At 37.6% G+C, this 22,681-nt stretch overlaps 2 protein-coding genes across 6 annotated transcripts; one reads left to right on the forward strand and one right to left on the reverse strand.

The window, feature by feature from the left end:
- The first annotated feature begins 858 nt into the window (after positions 1-858).
- On the forward strand, positions 859-9,605 carry LOC132838390 (uncharacterized). The gene is made up of 17 exons (XM_060858685.1): positions 859-1,125; positions 3,654-4,107; positions 4,410-4,515; positions 4,677-4,894; positions 5,194-5,325; positions 5,513-5,680; positions 5,797-5,933; positions 6,317-6,428; positions 6,528-6,608; positions 7,464-7,643; positions 7,776-7,866; positions 8,001-8,078; positions 8,272-8,332; positions 8,611-8,649; positions 8,736-8,923; positions 9,040-9,224; positions 9,361-9,605. Exons 2-17 carry the CDS (start codon positions 3,937-3,939, stop codon positions 9,601-9,603), a joined length of 2,190 nt encoding a protein of 729 aa, XP_060714668.1. The 5' UTR covers positions 859-1,125; positions 3,654-3,936; the 3' UTR covers positions 9,604-9,605.
- Positions 9,606-12,475: 2,870 nt separating this feature from the next.
- Positions 12,476-21,238, reverse strand: LOC132838386 (uncharacterized). Of its 5 annotated transcripts, none has more exons than XM_060858679.1 (13): positions 20,971-21,238; positions 19,197-19,239; positions 19,039-19,061; positions 18,769-18,899; positions 18,494-18,620; positions 17,178-17,341; positions 16,248-16,401; positions 16,042-16,128; positions 15,654-15,824; positions 14,168-14,230; positions 13,916-13,978; positions 13,524-13,592; positions 12,480-12,851 (listed from the first exon to the last, which is right to left on the reverse strand). In XM_060858679.1, the coding sequence occupies exons 3-13, from the start codon at positions 19,049-19,051 to the stop codon at positions 12,661-12,663; spliced, it is 1,233 nt and encodes a 410-aa protein (XP_060714662.1). In that variant the 5' UTR covers positions 19,052-19,061; positions 19,197-19,239; positions 20,971-21,238; the 3' UTR covers positions 12,480-12,660. The 5 variants fall into 5 exon arrangements, with proteins under 5 accessions (XP_060714666.1, XP_060714662.1, XP_060714664.1 ...); XM_060858682.1 differs by lacking the exon at positions 12,480-12,851 and adding an exon at positions 12,991-13,080; XM_060858681.1 differs by lacking the exon at positions 16,042-16,128.
- Between the last annotated feature and the right edge of the window lie 1,443 nt (positions 21,239-22,681).

Consider the following 22,681-nt stretch of genomic DNA (forward strand, 5'->3'; position numbering starts at 1 on the left):
CTTGCCTACACACAAATTGTCTGTGTTCCTTTAAGACATGGAATGCTTTGCACATTCATTGGAGTACAGTCCATCGCAAAAAGCTCTATTCCCAGCTCTATTCTCCTGTTGCCTCCGCTCACTCTTCAGATGACTCTGTGTCCGTTTCATCTTCTACCTCATTTGATACAGACATATTGTCTTCTCCCGAGTTGATCTCCTCAAGATTCTCTGGATGGCCCTTGGTCTTCAAGGTGCCCAGGTTCTTTTATGACGCTGAAGTATAGCTAGAAATGGCCAATGCTGCATTTAAAGAAAAGGGAACTTTATTGAGTCCTGATACTAAACTCAAGTCTTCCATTCTGGATGGCTTAATTGAAACAATTATTCAGTACAAAGTCTACCTCTCTGATGCAGAGTTTAAGGATGTAGCTGCAGCTCTTGTGTCAGCTCATCCTTGTTTGAAAGAGCCTGGTTCAGCCACTGGATATGACGGCTGGAAGACAAGCTTGAAGTATAAACTTGGTAACTACAAAGCTGAGACGTCTTGGATGCCTAGAAGTATCAGTAAATGCCCTTATAAACAAACCTAATGATAGATGCAGTCCTGCTTATGGTGTAAAAAAGCCCAAAAAAGCAGAAGTCAATTACTGTCCTGCTTATCCATCTGGTGAAACAAAGGAGACTCAAGAACTTTTAAGAGTAGATCTCCTCTCAGAAGTGGAAAAAAGAAACAATGAATATAAGGTGGCAATGTTGATGGAGAAGACATTTGCTCACAGAAGGCAAGAAGTGGTTCGAGATGCACCCATGATAGCAGATTTCAAAACAAGTTGGCCAGCACTATTCAGTTTGCATGAGTTAAGTGAAACAACCACCCGCTTCGAATGTTATCACACTATTGAATGGATGTTATCAGTGGTTAATGGGACCATCGATATGGTCCAGTTGGGGCATGCTGTGGCTACTGGAAGGCTCAGAAGGTTGTTATCATCTATCAAATGCTCAATCAATGAATACAACTACAAGAGAAGACTCCAGATCCACTCAGAGGAATCCAGTTGACCGGGAATCCAGTTCACCGATGACTGGACGTCGACTGGATAACGCGGCAACGTTGGGCACTTTCCTGGTTAATTGTTTCAGGTAAGACCAATTAAATGATAAAACAGAGCATTTAAACTGTTATTAATTAGCCAATAAGCGAAAACAATACAGAAAACGTGTTTTAAGGCGGCGATGCATGAGTGTTGACATGAGATAACCGTGTTGAAATGGTGTTTGTAAACGTTATATATTACGTTATTAGCCTATCTTTACGTTACATACGTGAGCATTAACGTTACTAGTATGTTTTTACGTGCCTGTGGCCTGGTATGAAATCATAGATATCTACACTTAGATGTCGCCTTAGCTACTGCAGTTCATTGGAACGAATGCGTCAATAGAGCCGCCATCTTGGAAACGGGACCCCTCCTCTTTAATGCATCAGTGTAAATGTAGGCAAAGAAATAAAATCATCATAAATCGTCATGAATGCGATTTTCTAGTTTTTTTTGGTCGTTCCAACGGTCAGACATGTATTTATCATTGAGTCCAGATAAAATTTAAGTTTTTGATATTAAGATAATCTACTTTTCCAAAATATAATGCATAGTGCTAGTAAATCTTCAGGACGAAAATGACAGTTGTACAGTAAGCTGCAGTCTTTTGGCTCGAAGCCTTCTCTCCTGAGTGCTATTGTCCATGACTGACATCTCTGTTTATCACTTGGGAATCTACAAACAGATTCAGATTATTTTATTTAATGCCATGTCAGCAATCAAAGCTATTTTCATGGCAAAAATTCAATTACAAAAACACAAATATCATATAAATGCAATAAAACCAAAACAAATATAAACAGCAAGTCATATTATACTTGTTTTTTTAAATTAACATACGATAAAAAAAACTCCAAAACCTTTTCAGGCATAATCTCATTAAATATGTCCTTAAGTGAACGTGCTTGTGTTAAGTCCAGGACAATCTAATAAAATATGTTTGACAGATAAGGGAATCTTACAAAACATACATGAAGTTGGGTCTTCACCTTTAAACAAAAAAGCATGGGTCAATTTTTAATTTCCTTATTAAGAGCTTCGGAATCTACAAAACTAAAGGGTAACTAGCATGGATTAGCTGCGGTCGTTAACCAAGGACTGAAAGAAACCAACGTAACCAGAAATATAATTTCGTAACATTCAATATCATAAAACACATTCTCACTTGTGAAATGTAATCCCTTGCTGTCTGGTTTTTAGATTTCATTCATTTGAACATCCAAACGCAGCACAAAAGTCCGGCATCGTCCATGAATTTGAAGTACAAGACCCCTGTTCCAAGATGGCGGCGGTTTTGATGCATTTTTAGAACCCCAAAGCGACATCTAAGTGTAGATATCTATGGTATGAAATAAGAACCATGTTGAAATGGTGTTTGTAAATGGTATATAGCCTATGGTTATTAGCCTATCTTTACGTCACATACGTGCGCATTAACGTTACTAGTATGTTATTACGTGCCTGTGGCCTGGTATGAAATAAGAACCGTGCTGCAATCGTGTTAGTAAACGTTATATACAGTGATCCCTTGTTTATCGCGGTTAATGGGGACCGGAACCCCTCGCGATAGGTGAAAATCCGCAAAGTAGGATTGGCCCTAAGTTTGACCTTTTCACTGATGGTCATCATCTTCCTCTTCCTCTTGTGCTCACTAGAGGAATCTTTCACAGGGGCACGGCGCTTAGGAGGCATTGTAAGGGCTTAACAAAAAGTTAATTTCGAACACAATACGCGAGACACAGTTGATAGCGTGAACGAGAGTGCCGAGATAAAACAAGGGAAGAAGCTGGGAGAGGATGCGATGATGCGCAACCAATCAGCTCAGATCTCGCGCCGGGAACCAATCATGTGCCTTGTCTGAGTGCCCGTGGGTATGTACAAAGCCTCTGAGAGAGTTTCTCTCTTTGTCTGGCATCCTGGGAAACCGTTTTTATTTTTATTTTTTGATGAATATTTTTGAAAAATCAGCAATGCACTGAGGCCGCGAAACTTGAACCGCGAAGTGGCGAGGGATTACTGTATTACGTTATTAGCCCTTTACATATGTGAGCATTAACTTTATAAGCATGTTTTACATGCCTGAACAGAAAATGTGTTTTAAAGTGGCGTGACCTGAGATAACAACCGTGTTGTAATTGTTGTAAATGCTATATATTACGTTAATAGCCTTATCCTTACCTAAAAACAGCTAAAACCAGCATAACTTGGTTTTAGTTTGTCTTTCAGCCTGGTTTTAGCTGGTGTAGCAAGCTGGTCTAGATGTGTTTTTGTCACTTTTAAGATGGTCAAGCTGGACTTAGCTGGTCAGGTGACCCACCAGCTTAACCATCTTTGCCAGGCTGGGAGGACCAGCTTAAACCAGCTACTGCCACCTTAAAGATCGATCGATCGATCAATCTATCGATCTATCTATCTATATATCTATCTATCAATCTATTCTATCTGTCTTACCAAATACATATACCTCACCTGCATCGCATGTTTACTGATGCGTTTCAGTCTTTTAGGCGGTGATAAAAAAGTACAGTATGGGTTGCACTTTGCTTTATCTAATAATTGCCTAATATTTAGATTTCAGATATGGGAAAAGCTGTTAAGCACACACGCTTCAGGAATGTTAAGATTAAGGTGGTGAGGAGGTTCTATCACGGGCTCTGCAAAGTTTTCTTACCTTGGTCAAGCTCCTCCTCAGCCCAACTCCAAACACACCCACTCTTTGGACCCTTCCACATCTATTACGCCTCAACAGGCTGAACCTGACGATGTGGCACCAAGCTGTAGTTTATATTCTGAGACTGCATACAGTAAGGCAAAGAAGAGAGAGCTTCATGCCTGGGATGCAGTCAAGGATGACATGCTTAAGGTGTCGTTTGAATGTTCAGCACCAATCACAACCCAGTGTGTTGTCTGCCTAGAAAAACATGCTGATTATAGGTGCATTGAGTGCAGCACCACTGCAGTGTTTTGTGAGGCTTGTCTGAAGAGGACTCACAGAAATTCACTGCATCTTCCTGATAAGTGGAATGTAAGTAAAATAGCATATGTTCATACATACAGACAGCAAAGTCACAGTAATTTCAACAGATTCATTCGATTCTTTCTAAATTGTTTTGGTACTATGGCGTATCAACTGTTAATGCAGAGTTTTGCACCAACCCTGATTAAACACACCTTAGCAAGCTAATTAAGGTGTTCAGGAATACCAGATAATTGCAGGCAGGTGAGTTTGATCAGGGTTGGCACAAAACTCTGCAGGAAAGAGGATCTCGCGGGCCAGAGTTGAGAACCTCTGTGTTAATGTCTTGAGTTTTAAAATCTTTCTTACAGAATGCCTACTATGAGCCATCCTCCCTGGGGTTATTCCTATATTTACCTGAAGGCCATAACACCCATACTGTGTACACAAAGGACATGAAGGTCATTGTTAGCACAGGTTTGTCATTTTACAAAATCCTGCTTGCTTTAAATCCTGATTCCAATAATATCAATCATTAAGCTATAGGTGACACACTCAATTGATTTAGTCTATGCTGATATGGTAGTCTCAATAGTAGTAGTTGTTTATATCTTTATTTACCTCTTTTAATTTGGCAGGACGGCTCTGCACTGTCACAGTCGATATGTGTGCGTGTGAACCAGAAACCTGCACACTGCTAAGGTATGGGCTCTGGCCAGCAACAGCCGACAAGCCCCAGACAGCCTTCTCCATCCCTCTGCTTGAGCTTTTTGTTTGTCTGTCACTGGAGTGTCAGGTTTCTGTTGAGGGTTTTTGCAACACCCTGCGCTGGAAAAATAACCTCACACTTGCAGAGGTAAGTCAGTTTACAGAAGTCAGTTTGAAGCCTTGTCTGTGAAGTGAACATTTCCGTTACTTTCATGGAAGACTAACGAGTCCATATTGTAGGGCTGTACAATTAATTGTTTTTGATTTTCAATTTAAATTTTGATTCAAACAATTACAAAAACAAGATAATTGAGGTAAAACAATATTGTGCAACAGTTTTTGTGCAAAATATTTTTCTATAAAATAACAACTGAGTGTTTTTACCACCATCACCAGATGTAATATGTGAACCTGTAATGTTTTCACTGACTGCTGCTTATACCGTAGGTCAACACCCTTTACAGAGCCCTGGTGGGAGAATCCATATCCCATTTTAGGCATCACCACTTCAGACAAAGAAGTTCGGTAGATGTTTGCCCACAATTAGATGATGGGACCACATGCCCAGCATGTCCAAAGGTTGGTTCTAGTTCTAACATGGTTCTTTTTTGATTATACAGAATTATCTGATTTGCAGATATCAATTGCCATATGGTCTTGGAAAATGCAATTATGGTTAAAGTATTATAATAAAACAGTAACAGCATAAGTGTATAAACCTGGTGCAGACACAAAACCAGGATTACTGTAACTGTTTGTTTTCTAGGCGGATGGAGATATGATCGTGACACTGGATGCCAACTTTGGCCTTGTGAGGAAGCAAAGCTCAGGGACAAGTGCGGTTGAGCCATTACATGGAACCCGCATGTTTGTTGATGAAAAGGATGTAGAGGACTACCTGCTATCACATCTTGACAGCTCAAAGCCTCACGAAGTTAGTCATAGTTGCAGAATACTTTATTAGGTCGGAGTCCATAAAATATTAGATTTAACTTGTGGAAAAAGACCATTATTCCTCCCATAAATTCAATGTTTTTATTAAATCTTTAGGACTGCAGTAACTTTAAGGCTGGCAATGTGTTGAGGTCACAACAACAAGCAAAGAAACTTGATGTTACAGGAGTGTTTGGAGCATCCTGTCGTCATGAAATGCCCCTAATGTTTGTCAACATGAGCCAAGGAGAACGGCAAGTCTATGCCATTGTAGTGACATCTCTTACTATTTACCCAGTGTTCCAGAATGATAATTCCCTTGTTTGATTCTAGCTATTCATAAAATGCCTAAAATAGCATGACCCTAACATAAGCCATATTTTATTTCATTTTTTTTAAGTCACCAAATAGAAACCTCATGGAATGTATATTAGAGATTCCAAAATATTACAAAATGTAAACTTTACCACAATTCTATAATATTCACTAATATAAGAAAACATAAAATGTTTTGGATCATTCTGAGTGTTCTTATTGAGTATTTAGGTATTGATTGTGATGCTGGAGATTGTATAATTATTTTTAACTTTTCCTCAGTATAAAGTGTTTTATCATTAACATTTTTGTGTTGAAATAGATTAGCCTATCCCCTGTATGTCATCGATGCGCTACTTCAAAGATGTGAGGACAAGAACATACAACTGCGAGTAGTCTATGACATTGCCTGTGTTGTTGCCTCACATTTGCAGGTAAGTACCATTTTTTTTTTTTCTGTGTAAAACTGAATTATTGTTTTGAGAAAATACCTTGACACATCAACTCAAAATTGTCATACTGTGGTCAAACAGAAATCCGGGGAGGGCGTACCACACAACATCTCGTTGGCCGTACCAGCATTTCATGTTTATGGACACAAATTGCCCTGCCAGGTAATTCATTGACGTCATAGGGACATCAGGACATGTTACACACATAATTCACTCCTTGTTCACTCCATTTTTCCTGTCTATGCACTGCAAAGCTGAAATTAGTTAGAAATGCCTAAAAATAATCTTTAAGCTAACATTTTTCTAACCTGGTGTTTGTCTAAACTTGTTTCAGAGATGCAATGTGTAGGACAATCCAGTGGAACTGCTTATCTCAAATCTGTCTGGGTCAAACTAATCACTATAAGCAGAGGATTGTTTTAACCAATTTAGCTTCCTTTGTTTATTTTTATGCAGATTACCATCTAATTTTTATAATAATTACATGAATATAAAGTAATGAACAGCTTTGCTATTTTTATTAATTTAAAGATAAAATAACATAAGCTGACCCCTAAGGCCCTCTCCTGCTCTGGGCCTTGTCTGAATGGTCAAGGTGAAGGCATTACACTCCACTTACATTACATACAGTATACCTACCTGCTGCTGTGAGAGTGCGGGGATTTTAATTATGCACCATAAAAGTCCCATAACAACACCAGCAGCGCAGGAATGGGTGGGAAATAACTCACTAGACAACAGCAGTGTGAGTAAAGGAAAACATCACATGACACGCAACTGCGCACAGCAGGCATATGCATATACACACAAACATACCCAATATGAACATCGTAAGTGGACTACTTGATTACTATAAACAAATTATTTACACAGCATTTCTATAGGAATGATTCTGCCCCAAGCTTTTTGATTCATGTAAGTGGTTGAACACTGTAACCGTGATCACTATAAGCAGTAGGATCATGCTCAGTGTCAGTGTACAGTATGTGATATTTTACCACTTTGCTTTAATCATAGATCAAGTACAGTACCAGACGGCTCGATGGGTTTGGGCTCACAGATGGGGAAGGAATGGAAAGGCTGTGGTCTTTCCTCCGAAGATTTGCCAGAGTCACAAAGGAGATGACTCCATCTCATCGCCTTGACCTACTGACTGATGCCCTTTTGCATTATGGATGGAGGAAATCAACTGACCTAAGGTTTGTCCACTGCTCTATAACCTTTCAAAATTTTGTGCTGGTTGTTCACTGTTTATACATTTTATATTTTCTGGAGTGAAGCTAATCACACACAAATTGGGAAGCATAAGTAGATTAAACCGTCTTTTCGGAAGTGCAGCTCCTGCAAAGACTAGACAAAGCAGAGAAAATATCGATTCTCGCTCAAGAAGATATCTCCTCTGTCATCAGAGAGGCACCAGGTAAACAATACACATAAGAAGCAGGTAACAATAGTTGAAGATGGGAGAATTTTACATTCCATTTACAAGTGCATTTTGCACAAGAGTATGTAGGATTGACGTGTGTCTTGGTTTCTGTTATTTTTGTTGTGTAGTATTGGTTTCTGAAGGAGACATGGAGAGATGGAAAAAAAGGGAGATGGAGCTAGCCCAACAGAAACAGAAACCAATAAGTAAGGAACTTAAGTTAATGTCTTGAATACTGTAAGAAGGTCATGAATATTATTAACAAAGAATATTGCAAATGTTAGACTTACCTTTCCATGTACAGTAATAAAATATAATCCTGTAAGCTATGTGAAGAAGTAACATGAAATTAATTATTTTATTAGAGTGGTAGTAATGTCTTCTTTATTTGTTCTCCAGACACTGTCTGTAGATGGAAAAGGGACTACATCATCAGACTGATTCAGTTCTACAAGTTCAAGTAAGAGTTTAATGTGTTTATGTAAGACTATGGTAATTACAGCTGTCTTTATGTGCCCTGCTGATGTGCTTCAACATGTGATCATAGTAACAGCATAGTTTTTAAGGAAACTGTCACCAGTGCTTATAAATGAAGATTTGCAATAATTCTGCAATACTTGAATGTGGTGTAATTAGTAATCAATTACCACCAAGGCCTTACTTGTAACATATGTTTGGTCAGGTGTACCACAGTAATGCTTTCTGCTTGCTAGCTACTGAACTTTTTGTAATGTGTAGATCTGGGACTCGAGAGTCACACAAGGAGGGTGAAACAGAGTAAGTAAGCAGTAATCTGTCTGTTACTGTTCTCTGATCAAGTGTGTACATACCATTTAATAATAATTATTTGCTGACCATTGTAGAATTGAGGACTCTCTGCTGAACATGGAGAAAAAACACCACATTAGGAGAAGATGGCAAGAGTCTGATTCAGACTTCCAGTCTACTCTTAAAGATGTGGACCGTGAGCTCAGAGGCCGACTGATCTGCAAGGCTAGAACTGAATCAAGGGAGAGAGCAGTCCTCCTCCACCTGAAAAGAAAATATCCAGGTAAAGTGCTGTGGATAAGTAGATACAATGAAACATTAAGTTTCAACTTAAAAAGGACTATAATACAAATTAATACATTCATTTTTCTGCATGCGTGTTTCCTAACTTTGCTTCAGATGGGCAGGGCATTGCCATTAGACTCTCCAAGCAGGTAGCAAGCTCCAACAAGAGACTGAGACAGGCAATAAAAGAATACAACAGCATTCAATGGCCCCCGCAGATGAGCATCTTCCCTGCGACAATTGATTTTCAGGAAGCATGTGATCCCTCTTGGCATGTCTATTTCTGCTTTGATGACACTGTAAGTATAGTTACTTAACCCTAGTAACCACACAGCAGTCACTCTAGTAACCATCTGACAAACTAACTACCTGCCAATCGTATTAGAAACCACCTGGTAACATTGACATAGCACTTTGTTTTCTTTTGTCTCCTAGATTGAAGAAGATAATGTTTCGAGGAGTCTAAAAAGGCGAGGGATTGATGCCTTGCATATGAAGACTCGGGCAGCTGAGGAAAAGCGCATGCTTTACCAAGAAATGAAAAGTGTAACTGAACATCTCCATCAGCAGCAGCCTTTCTGTGCTCTGCCATCAAAGACACTGAGCAGCCTGGTGCAAAAGCTGCTCTCATTCAACGTCTCCATCAGCTGTAAAGAAAACGACTTCAAGCCATTGTGATGTTTCACCCACATGTACCAGACATTGTTCCTGCAGACAACCCCCACAGGCCCTGTGTCAGGCCCTCCCCATGCCAAGCATACAGACACTGGTATACAATGATAGTGATAATGATGACAATGAGGATGACAGTGAGGATGAATATGATAACTAGCACTGCAGATTTTTTTTTAATTTCCAGTTGAATCCTTTGAAACAAATACTGTATAAGTTTGTAAAAAATAAAATGTTTTCCACAATGAGTTATTGTCATGTTTTCAGCCATTGTCACAGCACACTTGAGGTCAATGAAACGTGATTAACTTAATAAATGACTTGTACAATGATTTTACAGTCATAATCCACAAGACAGTGTCACATACAGTAGGTTCTTACATAACGATTATTGGCTTGAAATGCTCCTGAACTAAGTTTATGTGGATTAATTATTTTTTTATTTTCCCATTGGCTGCTTTTATTTTATTTTTACATTCTTTGTTCAGTGAATTTATTCCATTTAGTTTTATATAGTTCGTTGCTATGGTGGTTGCTATTGACCCTGCTATCACTGAAACCAGAACCTCTGTTTCCATCCGAATTCTACCCCAAACCTAACCCTAAATCGCGTAGCTGTATCCCATCTAACCAAAAACACTGTTTCGGCTAAAATATCTTAAAAAACAACTTATGTACATTTGCTTAACGTAGTTAATCATCTAGATGCAGTATAATTAATAGTTTGTCTGAACTAGATGTTGAGATATTCAGTAGATAAATGTTTTTACAGCCCTACATTGCAAACCAGAAAAACTACAATTTTAGTGATGATTTGTGTCAAGTTGCATTGCGCACCTGTTGGGAATTGTAGTTTTTTAAAACATTTGTTTTTCTTATAATTGGAGGTTGTAAATAGTGAGTTGAGAGTACAGTGAGGAGTTTAGGGGATTGTAAACACATTTATGCAATCAGATTTTAAATATTTAATTGTTAAATAGGTTAAAATAAATTCATTTTAACCATATTTGACAGTGTCCCAAGTTGACTATATTGACATGATAACTGAGGTCAAGAGCTCTCATTAACAGTTGGTCCCATGTCTGTAGCCCCTTTTGTTGCCTAATTATAAGCCTTCAAAAATGCACAAAGGTGATGATTCAAAGGTCAATATTTCAAAGCAGGAGCCATGTAGATTCTTCATACTGACATATGTTATTCTCCAGGTCAAGACCTTTGTAACGATGTATTTGGCTTAGCTCTACAACAAACTTTTCATGTTCTCATTTCAACGTACACAAGCCATCTCAGGTGTAGTTTCAGAGAGCACTTTGAAGGCTCAATAGGGTTAGATAAAATAGCTTTTTGTTTGTTTGTTTGTTTTTGTTTGTTTGTTTCTGGCTGTGTAAACAGACCCCAAACCTTGAGGAATACCTGGTCAGTGGTCCACACACACAAACTGCATTTCTGTTTGGGCTTATATGCATAGGCTTTCTATTTATGTTAATGCTGCTATAATAATTAATAACTAAGACCATAGTCTGATGGGTAGTCGTCTCCGATTGTAGGCTACTTGTAGTAGATGACTATTAGGCCTATTGGTTGCCAAAACCTAGATTAGCAAACATTATACATAATGTATGCTCTCTTGCATCTTCTCTAGCCTATTTATTTCTGTTAAAATGTTTTCTTTTGAGCTCTACTAAAAATGGCAAACAGGCCTATTTAGTTTACCCATTAGAGTACCATTTCCCTCCTTCCAAAACCTGTCACTGTGAGAAAGTAAATGCTTCAGCTATGTGTACCAAATCTAGTATATGAAGCCTATGTATTGTTTCATGTTCCTTCTTGTCCAGGTTTCTAAGCACAAAGACAGGCCTGAGCAGTATGCAAACTATACCATGAATGTCTATGGATCAGGTGTGTCCGGTCATAAAAATTCTGCCCACATAAAACAGTACTAAAGTAGTTTATAGTTAAAGTAGTAAATACCCATACTATAGTAAATTGTAGTATACAGTATATATTATTTAAAACTTTGTTAATAAATGCTACAGCATACTGTAGAGTAATAACTACACTCTGAAAACAGATGTGTTAAAACAACACAATCAGTGTTATTTTGGGAACACACTAAATGCATCTCTGTGTTATTATTGGAACACCACATATTGTGTTACTTAGGTTGTCAATGATTAATTTTAACACAAAATGACATATAATGTGAAATTACTTAATCATTCCAAAACATTCCTTACAACTGAGCATCATAGCCAGTTTTTTAACTCATGATGGATTTCTGGTCTCAAATTTTTTGTATTACTTTCAATTCATATATAAATATATATTTCTGTCATGACGGTTCATTTCATTACATTAAATGTGGTAATAGAGATTTGCTTCAAATTTATCTGTATTATGGAGGAAAATAACTTTGATAAAGCAGATACATATAACATCATCATCCTCATCATCGTTCATAGCAACCATTATATTTAAAGTTTAAAAATTTAATTGTACTGTTCAACTGTATATCTAAGTATCCACAAGTATCACTACTGCTCTGACAAACAAACTTTTCAATATTCATTTTGCCAAATACCTCTCAGTGACAGCAAGACTGCGAAAAAGAAGTTAAAGTTATGTGAAGTATCTAATCATAAAATGAAAACGAACTGTGACTCACTGTATTGAAAAGTATGGTGAGCTCCTTGCCAACACCCAACCCTACTGAACCATTGATAAAAGATGAAACAATAGGCTACTCATCATTTACAACCTGGGGACTAAATTCAATACAATACATATTAATTGTTCCCCACATGTCCCAGGTAAAGGGGACCACGCTTATGGTGCCAACAAATGACAACAATAAATAAAAATTAGAGTGAATGAAAAATCAGTTTTATTCTGATAACTGTAATCGGTACAATAAATTTGCAATAACAACATTACATGTAACTTAATACATTAAAAAAAAAACGTGTGTGTGTGTGTGTTTGTAGGGATGGGGTCATGAACAAAGTAAAAACAACTCAAACAAGTTGGAACATAAAACATCTTGTTAACGCATCTTGTTTCCTATCACTGATGCAGCGCTTCAGGGTGTTTGCATGGTGTCTTGACACTGGCATTTAAGACACATGTTTTTTTTAAAACCACATGCAGTGTGTGACCATGATTGGCACACTGTGCCCATGAACGCCACTTCTTTGAAGCGTTCTTCTTCCTGTCATCGAAATGGATGTGGCAGACACAGCAAAGATTGCCTCCATCTATCAAATAAAAAACAAATATTTTTAAGTCAAGCCAGTTAGTTGAAATTATACTCATGAGCATAATTAAAGTAACATTTCAAAGGCAGTTTATTCATTTGTAACCATTGCCAAAATAAAATGTGGGTATTGCATATACCCATCTTGCTGACGCTCAATCATACGATACAAGCAGGTCAACAAAGAAGAATTCCTGTGGCCCATTTCAGAAAGCGGCATTAGTGTAGCCCTGAAACAAGGAAAACTCTTGGTTTTCCATTTCATAAATTTATGTAAATCAAACCTGATTCAGAAGTGTAACTCAATTTTCAAAAATCTCACCACCACTTTGTTCTTCAGCTCTACTTCACATTGATACAGGTTTATGATTTATTAATAACTGTAATGCCATAACTCATACAGTCGTAGGTCGTAGTCCTAAATGAAAGAATCTGAGTCTGATTTGTCACAATGTGTCACTGTCTACTGGATTGTTTCCCTTTTAAAATGTTGTGGCCTATGGTTCTGTTCCAATATCTGGTCTGGATAAAGTAGTGTAATCTGTTGAAACTACCTGTTTTTATCTATGTTGCTGCCTCCAAACCAGGTCTATTTGGCCTGGTCTACTTTGAGGAAGAGCTTATTATTCTCAATGGGACGTAAAAATCACCACAATTTGAAAAGATACTGTACCTTCATCTGCAGTCATCACGATGGCTACTGTAGTGGCTGTTTCTGAGGACTGTTTTTCCAGCTCTGTACCTAAAGAACATAAAACACAACACAACAACAACTTTATTAATACAAATTCTAAATCTAAATTACAAATTCATAATGCAATTTGTCAGCATTTGTACTGTCAATAGTTAATTAGTAAATTGTAGATTAAAAATAGATACAGTATCATTCAGTGTTTGCAACTATATCTCAACAGCGTAAATTAAAGTGTAAAATTATCAGAACACTAATCATATAAAAGATGTTAAATGTCACCTGAATAAATATTGTATCTATAAATTGTAATTTTTAAACAAGTGAGCTTTTCTCTTTGTGTCCTATGTCAATGGCAGACTTAAAAGAAATACCATTTTCACACATGGCCTCTAAAATTTCTTCTGCTGACTGCGTCTGGACAACATCTGCGGTGTCTGTTGATTTGAAGATATTAAACTATCACACACAGATTTCATCTTTTGACTTCATTTCATTATTTCAATAATGTGTACAGTGGTCAAATGTGCAGTGTAATGACCAAAATTACATATCTAGTAAACGATGCTTCTTAAGTTTAATGTTTTTATTTTATCTTTAAATAAATATATAACAACTCAGCGTACCTTCTGCGTCCATGGCCTCTGACATTCCTTCTGCTGTGTCAGTGGTGTTGCATTGTGCTGCATCTGATTGATATGTTTAGGAAAAAAAAAAAACACTTAGTAGGATAAGCATAACAAATAATTGGTCTTCCTGCATTACAGGAGGAAAAAAAAAATCACACAGCAGTATTAATGAAGGAATATAATTCACAGTAATTTTATACGTAGAATTCAAACGTTGCCAAGGGCTTCACAATCACTAGTCAAATTCAACTAAACAGCTATAGGATATTCTGGAGCGGTGCCTTTTTAGAAAATGTGTTGCACTATAATGAGGAAACTCCAACTGAGAAATAGTGTCACATGACTCACATCCCTTACAAACTGTCATAGATTCAGGTTATGGATTCTGTATGTGTCTGTTTCAATTGAATTACATTTATTTTTTATAGTGCCAATTCATAACAAAATACCTCACAGAAAAAGTTGTCATTGGGGCAGTACCTTTTCAAGAGTACACTTTTGTACATATCTGGAAGTGGTAGCTCAGTGGTTAAGGTGTTGGGCTACTGATTGGAAGGTCATGGGTTCGAACCCCAGGTCCACCAAGCTGCTGCTGCTGGGCCCCTGAGCAAGGCCCTTAAATCTCAGTTGTAAGTCACTCTGTATAAGGGTGTCTGCTAAATGCCGTAAATGTAAATACCTAAATGGTACATTTTAGGACCTTTTTAAAAGGCAGTGTACCAGTGACAAAAAGGTACAACTTTTGTACCCTTTTTTTCTAAAAGTGCAGTGGCAACTTCCTTTTAATAGGCAGCAACCTCAAGCAGAACCATGGTTCAGAATGGGCAGCCATTTACCTCTACTGGTTGGGGTGAAGGGACAGAGAGAAATGCAATGGCCCACACTCTAAAAATGTCTGGGTTATTTTTTACGCATGTTGGGTAAATATTGGACAGAACACACCGCTGGGTTAACATTGACTCAATACCGGGATGTTTTAACCCAACTACTGCATTATTATACCCCATGGTTGCATAACAACAACCCAACATTGGGTCATTTTTAACCCAGCATGTGCTCTGTACAATATTTACCCATTATGGGTCATTTTTAACCCAGCATGTGCTCTGTACAATATTTACCCATTATGGGTCATTTTTAACCCAGCATGTGCTCTGTACAATATTTACCCATTATGGGTCATTTTTAACCCAGCATGTGCTCTGTACAATATTTACCCATTATGGGTCATTTTTAACCCAGCATGTGCTCTGTACAATATTTACCCATTATGGGTCATTTTTAACCCAGCATGTGCTCTGTACAATATTTACCCATTATGGGTCAAAAAGAACCCGGCCATTTTTAGAGTGCAGCACTATACATAGACTCACATGTAGGCCTGTATTATTCTTTAGTTAACATATTTTTCCCACTTTACATAGAGCCAAATGATCTGCCAAAACACAAGTGGAGAAACACAACCACTGTTAATCCCACTTACTGATTTCAAATGAAATCTCCTCAGCAGCTTGCAAAATGGCCTCCAACTGATTCCTTCCATAATAGGATGGCTTTTTGAAAGTAAGGCTGTTGGGAAGTCCAGCAACTTTAATTGTCATTCCCTGATTCACCAGGGATTGGTAGGGGAGCCTTCCAGTACCTCCGGCCTCCTCTGAAAGACACGGGCAAACACATGCATGTACATGTTACACATTGTAACACAGTTGGAAAATTGTGACTCTTCCATCCTGTAAACAGTCATTTTGGTAAGGTGTCATAATCTTATGGTTGATGGACACAAATAAGTTATTGATTTGATAATAATGCCATGCATTCATGAAGGTATAATAGGTTGTCAAGACTTAAAAAGTGTTTGAACATATGCTTAGTATATTTTTGGTTAAACAGATCTTGCACTTTTCTCAGCAGCACATTGACCTCAACTCTGGTACTCGATGTTGCAGCTGAGGAGCTGGCTACAGATGTAACAACAGACAACAATTAATTTTATAAAACTGTATTATGTATATTTGCACTATTACAAACCTGAGTCCATTTCTGTGAATATATGGATATTTCATATAACCAATATTACCTTTGAAATGCAGTGCAAAGTTGTTAACTGTGTCTGTTGAGTGCAGGAAATCTGCAGCTCCTTTGCTGCTCAGCTCATACACCTCTAAGCTGGACTTTTGTCGATCAAAAGATAAAACAGCTGTTTCCACACTTAAATCCTCAAGCTTGGACACCTTTACAATATTTATATAAAGACAACCACAAAAATAGTAAATAATTGTATACATTCATTTTTCACAGTAACATTAGCTCAGTGTAGTATATATATGCTTTAGCTATGATTTGTACTAAGGTAATTTACTTGTTTTCAACCCTGCTCCTGCAGGGCACACTATCTTGCAAAGTTTAGTTCCAACCCAGCGCCAACACACCTGCCTATAATTTACAAGTGATCCTGAAGCTCTTGATTAGCTTGCTCAGGTCTTTTTGATTGGGGTTGGAGCTAAACTCTGCAGGACAGTGGCTCTGCTCTAGAGGGGCTCTGTTGTTACTGATTCTTTGCGGAAGTTTACCGGAAGTTACGTTTGGGCCACAAAACCAATCTGTTTATGTTGTTGCCGCTGAAACCATCTATACATTAGCTGTGCTTGCATAGAGTCCAATATCCAACTAATATTTGACTCATGGCCATATTTGACTACTAATGTTTCAATTGACCACCTTGATCTAAATAGACTAGCCCAACCAGTAGGAATTTAGTCTGAGAAGGTTGTATGTGCTTTTGACAATCTCTTCAATGTGAGAATATTTGATGCTGATAGCCTTGTAAACAAAAATCAGATGGAATATTTTTTGGGGATGAATTCATTTGAAATGATGAAAAAAATCTACAGATAAATAATCTAGTTGTCTATCACATGTTCTGCTCACATCACAATTGCTGTTGATCACCCTTGTATCTAATACTATAATACCACTAATTCCTAGCAAATGACACTTATTTTCAAACCTCTAACTTCAGCTTCTTCAGGTGCATTTTAATTTGGTGATCCCTCATCTCAGGGCTAAGGTCCTGTGCCTGGCCATGTGCCCTCAGTGCTGCTGCTTCTTGACAGTATTTGTCTTTGTCCTCTTTCCCTAATGTGGACCACCTCCCCATATCTTTCATTGTGCCTGAGGAAAAAAATAGATGCACAGAAATGAGTCAGCTTCTCTTTTTTAAAGTAAATTCAGGGCATGCTCACATTATACTTAACCAGACCGAACCGTACCAAAGTACGATTGTCCCCCCTCCCCAGCTTTATGATCCACACTTTATGATCCATACCCGAGTAAGATGCAATTGTTTTGAAGAAAACTGTAAGATATGCACAACGGAGTTCATCGTAATAATGAGTTTATGGCTTATTAGGTGTGTTTGAAATCATGCGCGCTTTGCAGATTGTTTGGCGTATGACTTTAAATAACCGCGAGAGAGATTTAAAAGCATATTAGGAGCAGTCTGCTTCCCAAATGAGGTTTTATTTAACAAAATTTGGGAGGCACACATTCAGGTAATCAACCAATAGTAATCAACCAATAAGTGCAAGAGGAAGCCGGTATATACTGTAAAGCCGTCTCTCACCTCTATCCTTCGACAACTTTCACAAAATCCCTACACCACCCCATTGCCTCACTCTTGGCTTTTTGTTTTCCCAGAAAAAAAAGGGGGATACACTGGGTTCGGGCCAAATTCCAAGCTCGGAGACCTCCCCGGACAGCACGCAAATATGCATAAAATGAATATATACGAATTACTTTATTTTGATTTCATGTACATGTAAACTTGTGAATCACTCACAAGCTGCTTTAATGTCATAAGCAAATCGGTCCAGGCAGCGCGCATAATGTCAAACACACCTCTGTTATGCTGTGCGGATGCAGTGACACATGGTTGTACGTATTTGTGCCGCGCATATCAGAGTGTTTTACAGGGACAGGAACCATACCCAACACCACCTCTGCAAAGCATACCAGGGAAAGCTTAAGGGTACCGCACCCTGGTACAGTAAGCGATCACACTAGCAAAATGAACCGTACTTTGGAGTCAAACGTATGCGGGTACGGTTCACATAATGCGAGTATACATACTGGTTCACTTGTGTTGTGAAACCCTTTTCTCTGTAACAACTCTGTTAAAACAAGATACAGTAAGGTGTGAAGTAGATGACCTGATGATTCATTCAATACACACAACAATCTTGAAAATCTGTTTTACAACTCTGATGTACAGCAACAAATCATTTAGTATAACAATTAAAAGTATATGTTAATGTTGTCCTTCACCTTTGTTTTTAAGAATGTCCCTACAAAAAAGGTTGTATGGGGACAGCTCTCGGATGTGAACTTTGGCCTTTAATGGTCGGGGCTCAGATGAAGCATTTAATGACCTTTTGTAATTACCGATCCAGTTCTGAAAGAGAAAAATTAAAAATAACGAAAGAGTATTACACCACTTAAACTGAATGTTAACAAAACACTTAATTTATACCAACGGTACAGCAGAATGATATATTTATTTGACCTGTTTATTGTTAGTGTGGCACTAAAGTAAACCTTACTTCTATGACACTGGTGTCCAATCCAGTAGTTGAAGCAGCTCTTATTATTATGGGTGAGCCAACACGTGTCATTCCTTCCTTAAAAAAGGATTTCAGGGTTTCCCTTTGCTCCTCATTAATGTATGTTCTCTCTTGTTGAATAACAAAGAAAGAAAAGGCTAGGTAGTTATAGTAGACAGTGTTGAGGGTAAGTGTGGATTTTGCAGATCGTAACCATCATTCTCAGACACACTCGCCTAATGCTTCTAGATTAGGAATTGTAAGACTTACCTCTCTGGGCCATCTTCAAACACCTAAAACATGAACAGAGAGAAACTTGCACTAGACAGATTTGTGAATGGGCCCTCTCTCTAAACAGCTTGGCCCAAAACCTAATTTTGGATTGTTCAACATAGACATAGAGCATGTAAGTAATAAAACAAACTTACCAAAGAAGTTCTTGTACTTCTGGAAACCCGTTGGAAACTGATGCTGTAAAACAAGACCAAAAAGTTAGGTAAAGATGAATTAATGTTACAAAGGCAGACAAATACACTGTAAAAAAATTCAGTAAAAAAACGGACAAAGTACCGTATAAATATAAAAGAATTTTCCGTGATTTCTGTTTTACAGGTGTTTTATCCGTATTTTTAATAATGCATTGAATTGTGGGTGCAATAACCCCTGAGGAGACAGCAAGGCGGCCATTACATGAGGTCATCATGCAAACGTTTGCCATAAAGTTCCTACTTTTCGCACACTTCTGTGATTGCAGCTTTTTACTTTTGCCTTTTAATCAGCTTTTAATCTTTCACTTTTGCCTTTCTATCACCATCTCTGTTTGAAACCTAAAATTACAACTTGCTTGCAGAGTTATTTTCTAAACATGGATGATAAGTAATGTGATCACAAGTCAAATGGATATTTTCCACCAAATTTATCACATTAAATCTCCAGTTTGTGTTTATTTTAGATTCATTTGAAGTCACCATTATGGTGATTACTGTTTCCGTTAGTTAGGCATTTGTCTCTTGACCTTCACTGAACTACAGTAACTCTCCTCTTTTAGCAATTGCAACAATATTTTATTAAGACTATAGAGGAAAAACTATCATGTCATCTAAGATTGATTGTTTATATGTTATGCTGCCTATTATTTAAACATGAAATGATAAAATAACAATAAAGAGATAAAGCATATAAAAGTGATGCTCTATGCAAATGACACTGTATTGAATAAGACTGCTGTAATGTGCTAGTTTTTTTAGCTTCAGAGAGACATCAACACTTTGGATACAAATCTCAACAATGGTGACAGTAAATGGTAAGAACGTTGCACAATTTTGTAATGTCACAATGCATGATGGGTGTTGTGAATGAGTTTTCTACAATCCTGGTACCCAGCCTGCATTGCGGCATGAAGCTTTGTTGTTGATTGTCACCACTGTTGCGTTTCATAGGCGGATTGAAGTGTCCCTAAAGGTTACGGAGAATGTACTGTAAATCTACAGAATGTTCTGTTTTTTTGAATTAAAGGAAATGTCCGTAAACAAAATGGAGAATGTTCTGGTAATTTTTTCCCTTTTTTACAGAGTTTTTTTTACAGTGTACAGTACATAAACAGATAAGCAAGACAGACAGACAGACCTGTGCCTTTGGGTTTTATTTTCCAAGTTCCAAGCGATAAAAAGCAGATAAACAATATAAGCAATCAGCCTTATTGCCTTACAGTGTGGAAAACGTCATTTTACAGGCTAACTTTGCGTTTTAATATTAAACTAAATTTCCTCATTGGCTTCAGACATGTAAAACATGGTAATTAATAACGTTAATGCTGAAAAAAAAAAAAAAAAAACAAGCAGGTGACGGTGGGCTGGTGCTCCCAGACTGGCAAAGCTGGTCAAGCTGGTGGGTCAGCTGGTCTTCCAGCCTGACCAGCTAAGTCCAGCTTGACCAGCCTAAATAGTATCTCATGTCACGAAACTTTATTATATAACGTTTACAAACACCATTTCAACACGGTTCTTATTTCATACCAGGCCACAGGCACGTACAACATGCTAATAACGTAATATATAACGTTTACAAACACCATTTCAACACGGTTATCTCATGTCAACACTCATGCATCGCCGCCTTAAAACACGTTTTCTGTATTGTTTTCGCTTATTGGCTAATTAATAACAGTTTAAATGCTCTGTTTTATCATTTAATTGGTCTTACCTGAAACAATTAACCAGGAAAGTGCCCAACGTTGCCGCGTTATCCAGTCGACGTCCAGTCATCGGTGAACTGGATTCCCGGTCAACTGGATTCCTCTGAGTGGATCTGGAGTCTTCTCTTGTAGTTGTATTCATTGATTGAGCATTTGATAGATGATAACAACCTTCTGAGCCTTCCAGTAGCCACAGCATGCCCCAACTGGACCATATCGATGGTCCCATTAACCACTGATAACATCCATTCAATAGTGTGATAACATTCGAAGCGGGTGAAACAACATACTTCTTTTTGTTAGAGGATTTAGAATACAATGAAAAGACTCATGAACTGATGATTTGCTAATGGTCACACTTCAGTAGTTGTAATTGTGTATTCACTTATTAATACATGGGTTATGTAATAAAATGTTTATTCATAGGTGTGTGCAGAATTCAAAAGGATCACTACAGTCCATTTGCAAGTTTTTCTCCCAGCTGGATGTTCACCCTGCAAATCTAATCAAGGCATATAGCAAGAAAGGTGGATAAATAGGAAGGAGACTCAAGAGCATCATGACACCCTTGACCCAGGTATTGAGTTTTAAAAATAAGACACACGCTCACAGAAATGTCTTTTTTGCTTTGATTAGGGAGATGATTTGATGACATTCTTACTTACTGACATTGCTCTATATGGTATTAGGAGAAAAGCCACACATCATGTGTGAGTTGCCATGTTCAAAGTTTAGAAGCAGCTCTTAACTGTGACCTTTACAAAATCTCTTGATTATAAAGATAAACTACACATGCTGTCTGTGTCTCAAGTCAAGTCATACTTGCACAAGCCAGCTTGTGCTATCAAGTCGTAGCATCTAGCACAAGCTGGAACTTAATGTTTCATATACTTAGAGAGTGGATTCTTGTGGACTCTCTAAATCTATTAAACCTATTTGGGTTTATTTAATTGTCGTCCAAAACATTTTAAGAAGAAATAATGAATGAGAATATTTTAAAAGGGGGTCCAAAAAACCTTTTACAAAACATGTATGTCTAAACATATTGTGAAATTTAATTTCTTTGGGGAAAAAACTAGCGTCATGGTTCTTTTTCCAGAAATTGTATCCTTGATAGACCATATTTCTTCCTGTTATATTATAACTAGTTATATAATTTCATTTTGCACTTTCATCTAGAAATTCACATATTTATTCTCTGATTTGCAGAAAAATATCATTGATATTGGACGTGAATGCATCCTAAGTGGACTTTGTGTGTACTTGAATGAAGATCAGGAGAAGCTGGTGAAGAAATACATGGTATGTTGTTATACCTTTAGCTTAAGTAAGGGAATAGTCTCTGTGATAATTCAAGAGTGTTCCTTGTGGGACACATTAGTTTAAAATATGTATAAGAAAGGCATTTCAAAGATCTGGTTCCATTTTTTTGATAATTTAACTGTTAGCTGTTGTACATTAATATGTTTATAACGTTATGAAAAGGAATTTAATTACGGGATGGGGTGGGATGTAATTAACATCAGGGTTTAAAAGAACTGATTATTTTTTTATAGGCAGAGGATGTAAGCAGACACAGCCATGGAAGAGACCCTCTTTGGCATCTATGTTATTCGACATGAAGGTGATGAGCTTAGTGATCCCCCAGAGGATGTGGGAGTCATTCTAGAGGGGGTGACTGTACTCTGTGAACTGGGGAATGTACCTTTTGCATTGGCC

Source organism: Tachysurus vachellii, chromosome 22 (assembly GCF_030014155.1).
Source record: "Tachysurus vachellii isolate PV-2020 chromosome 22, HZAU_Pvac_v1, whole genome shotgun sequence".
NCBI lineage: Eukaryota > Metazoa > Chordata > Actinopteri > Siluriformes > Bagridae > Tachysurus > Tachysurus vachellii.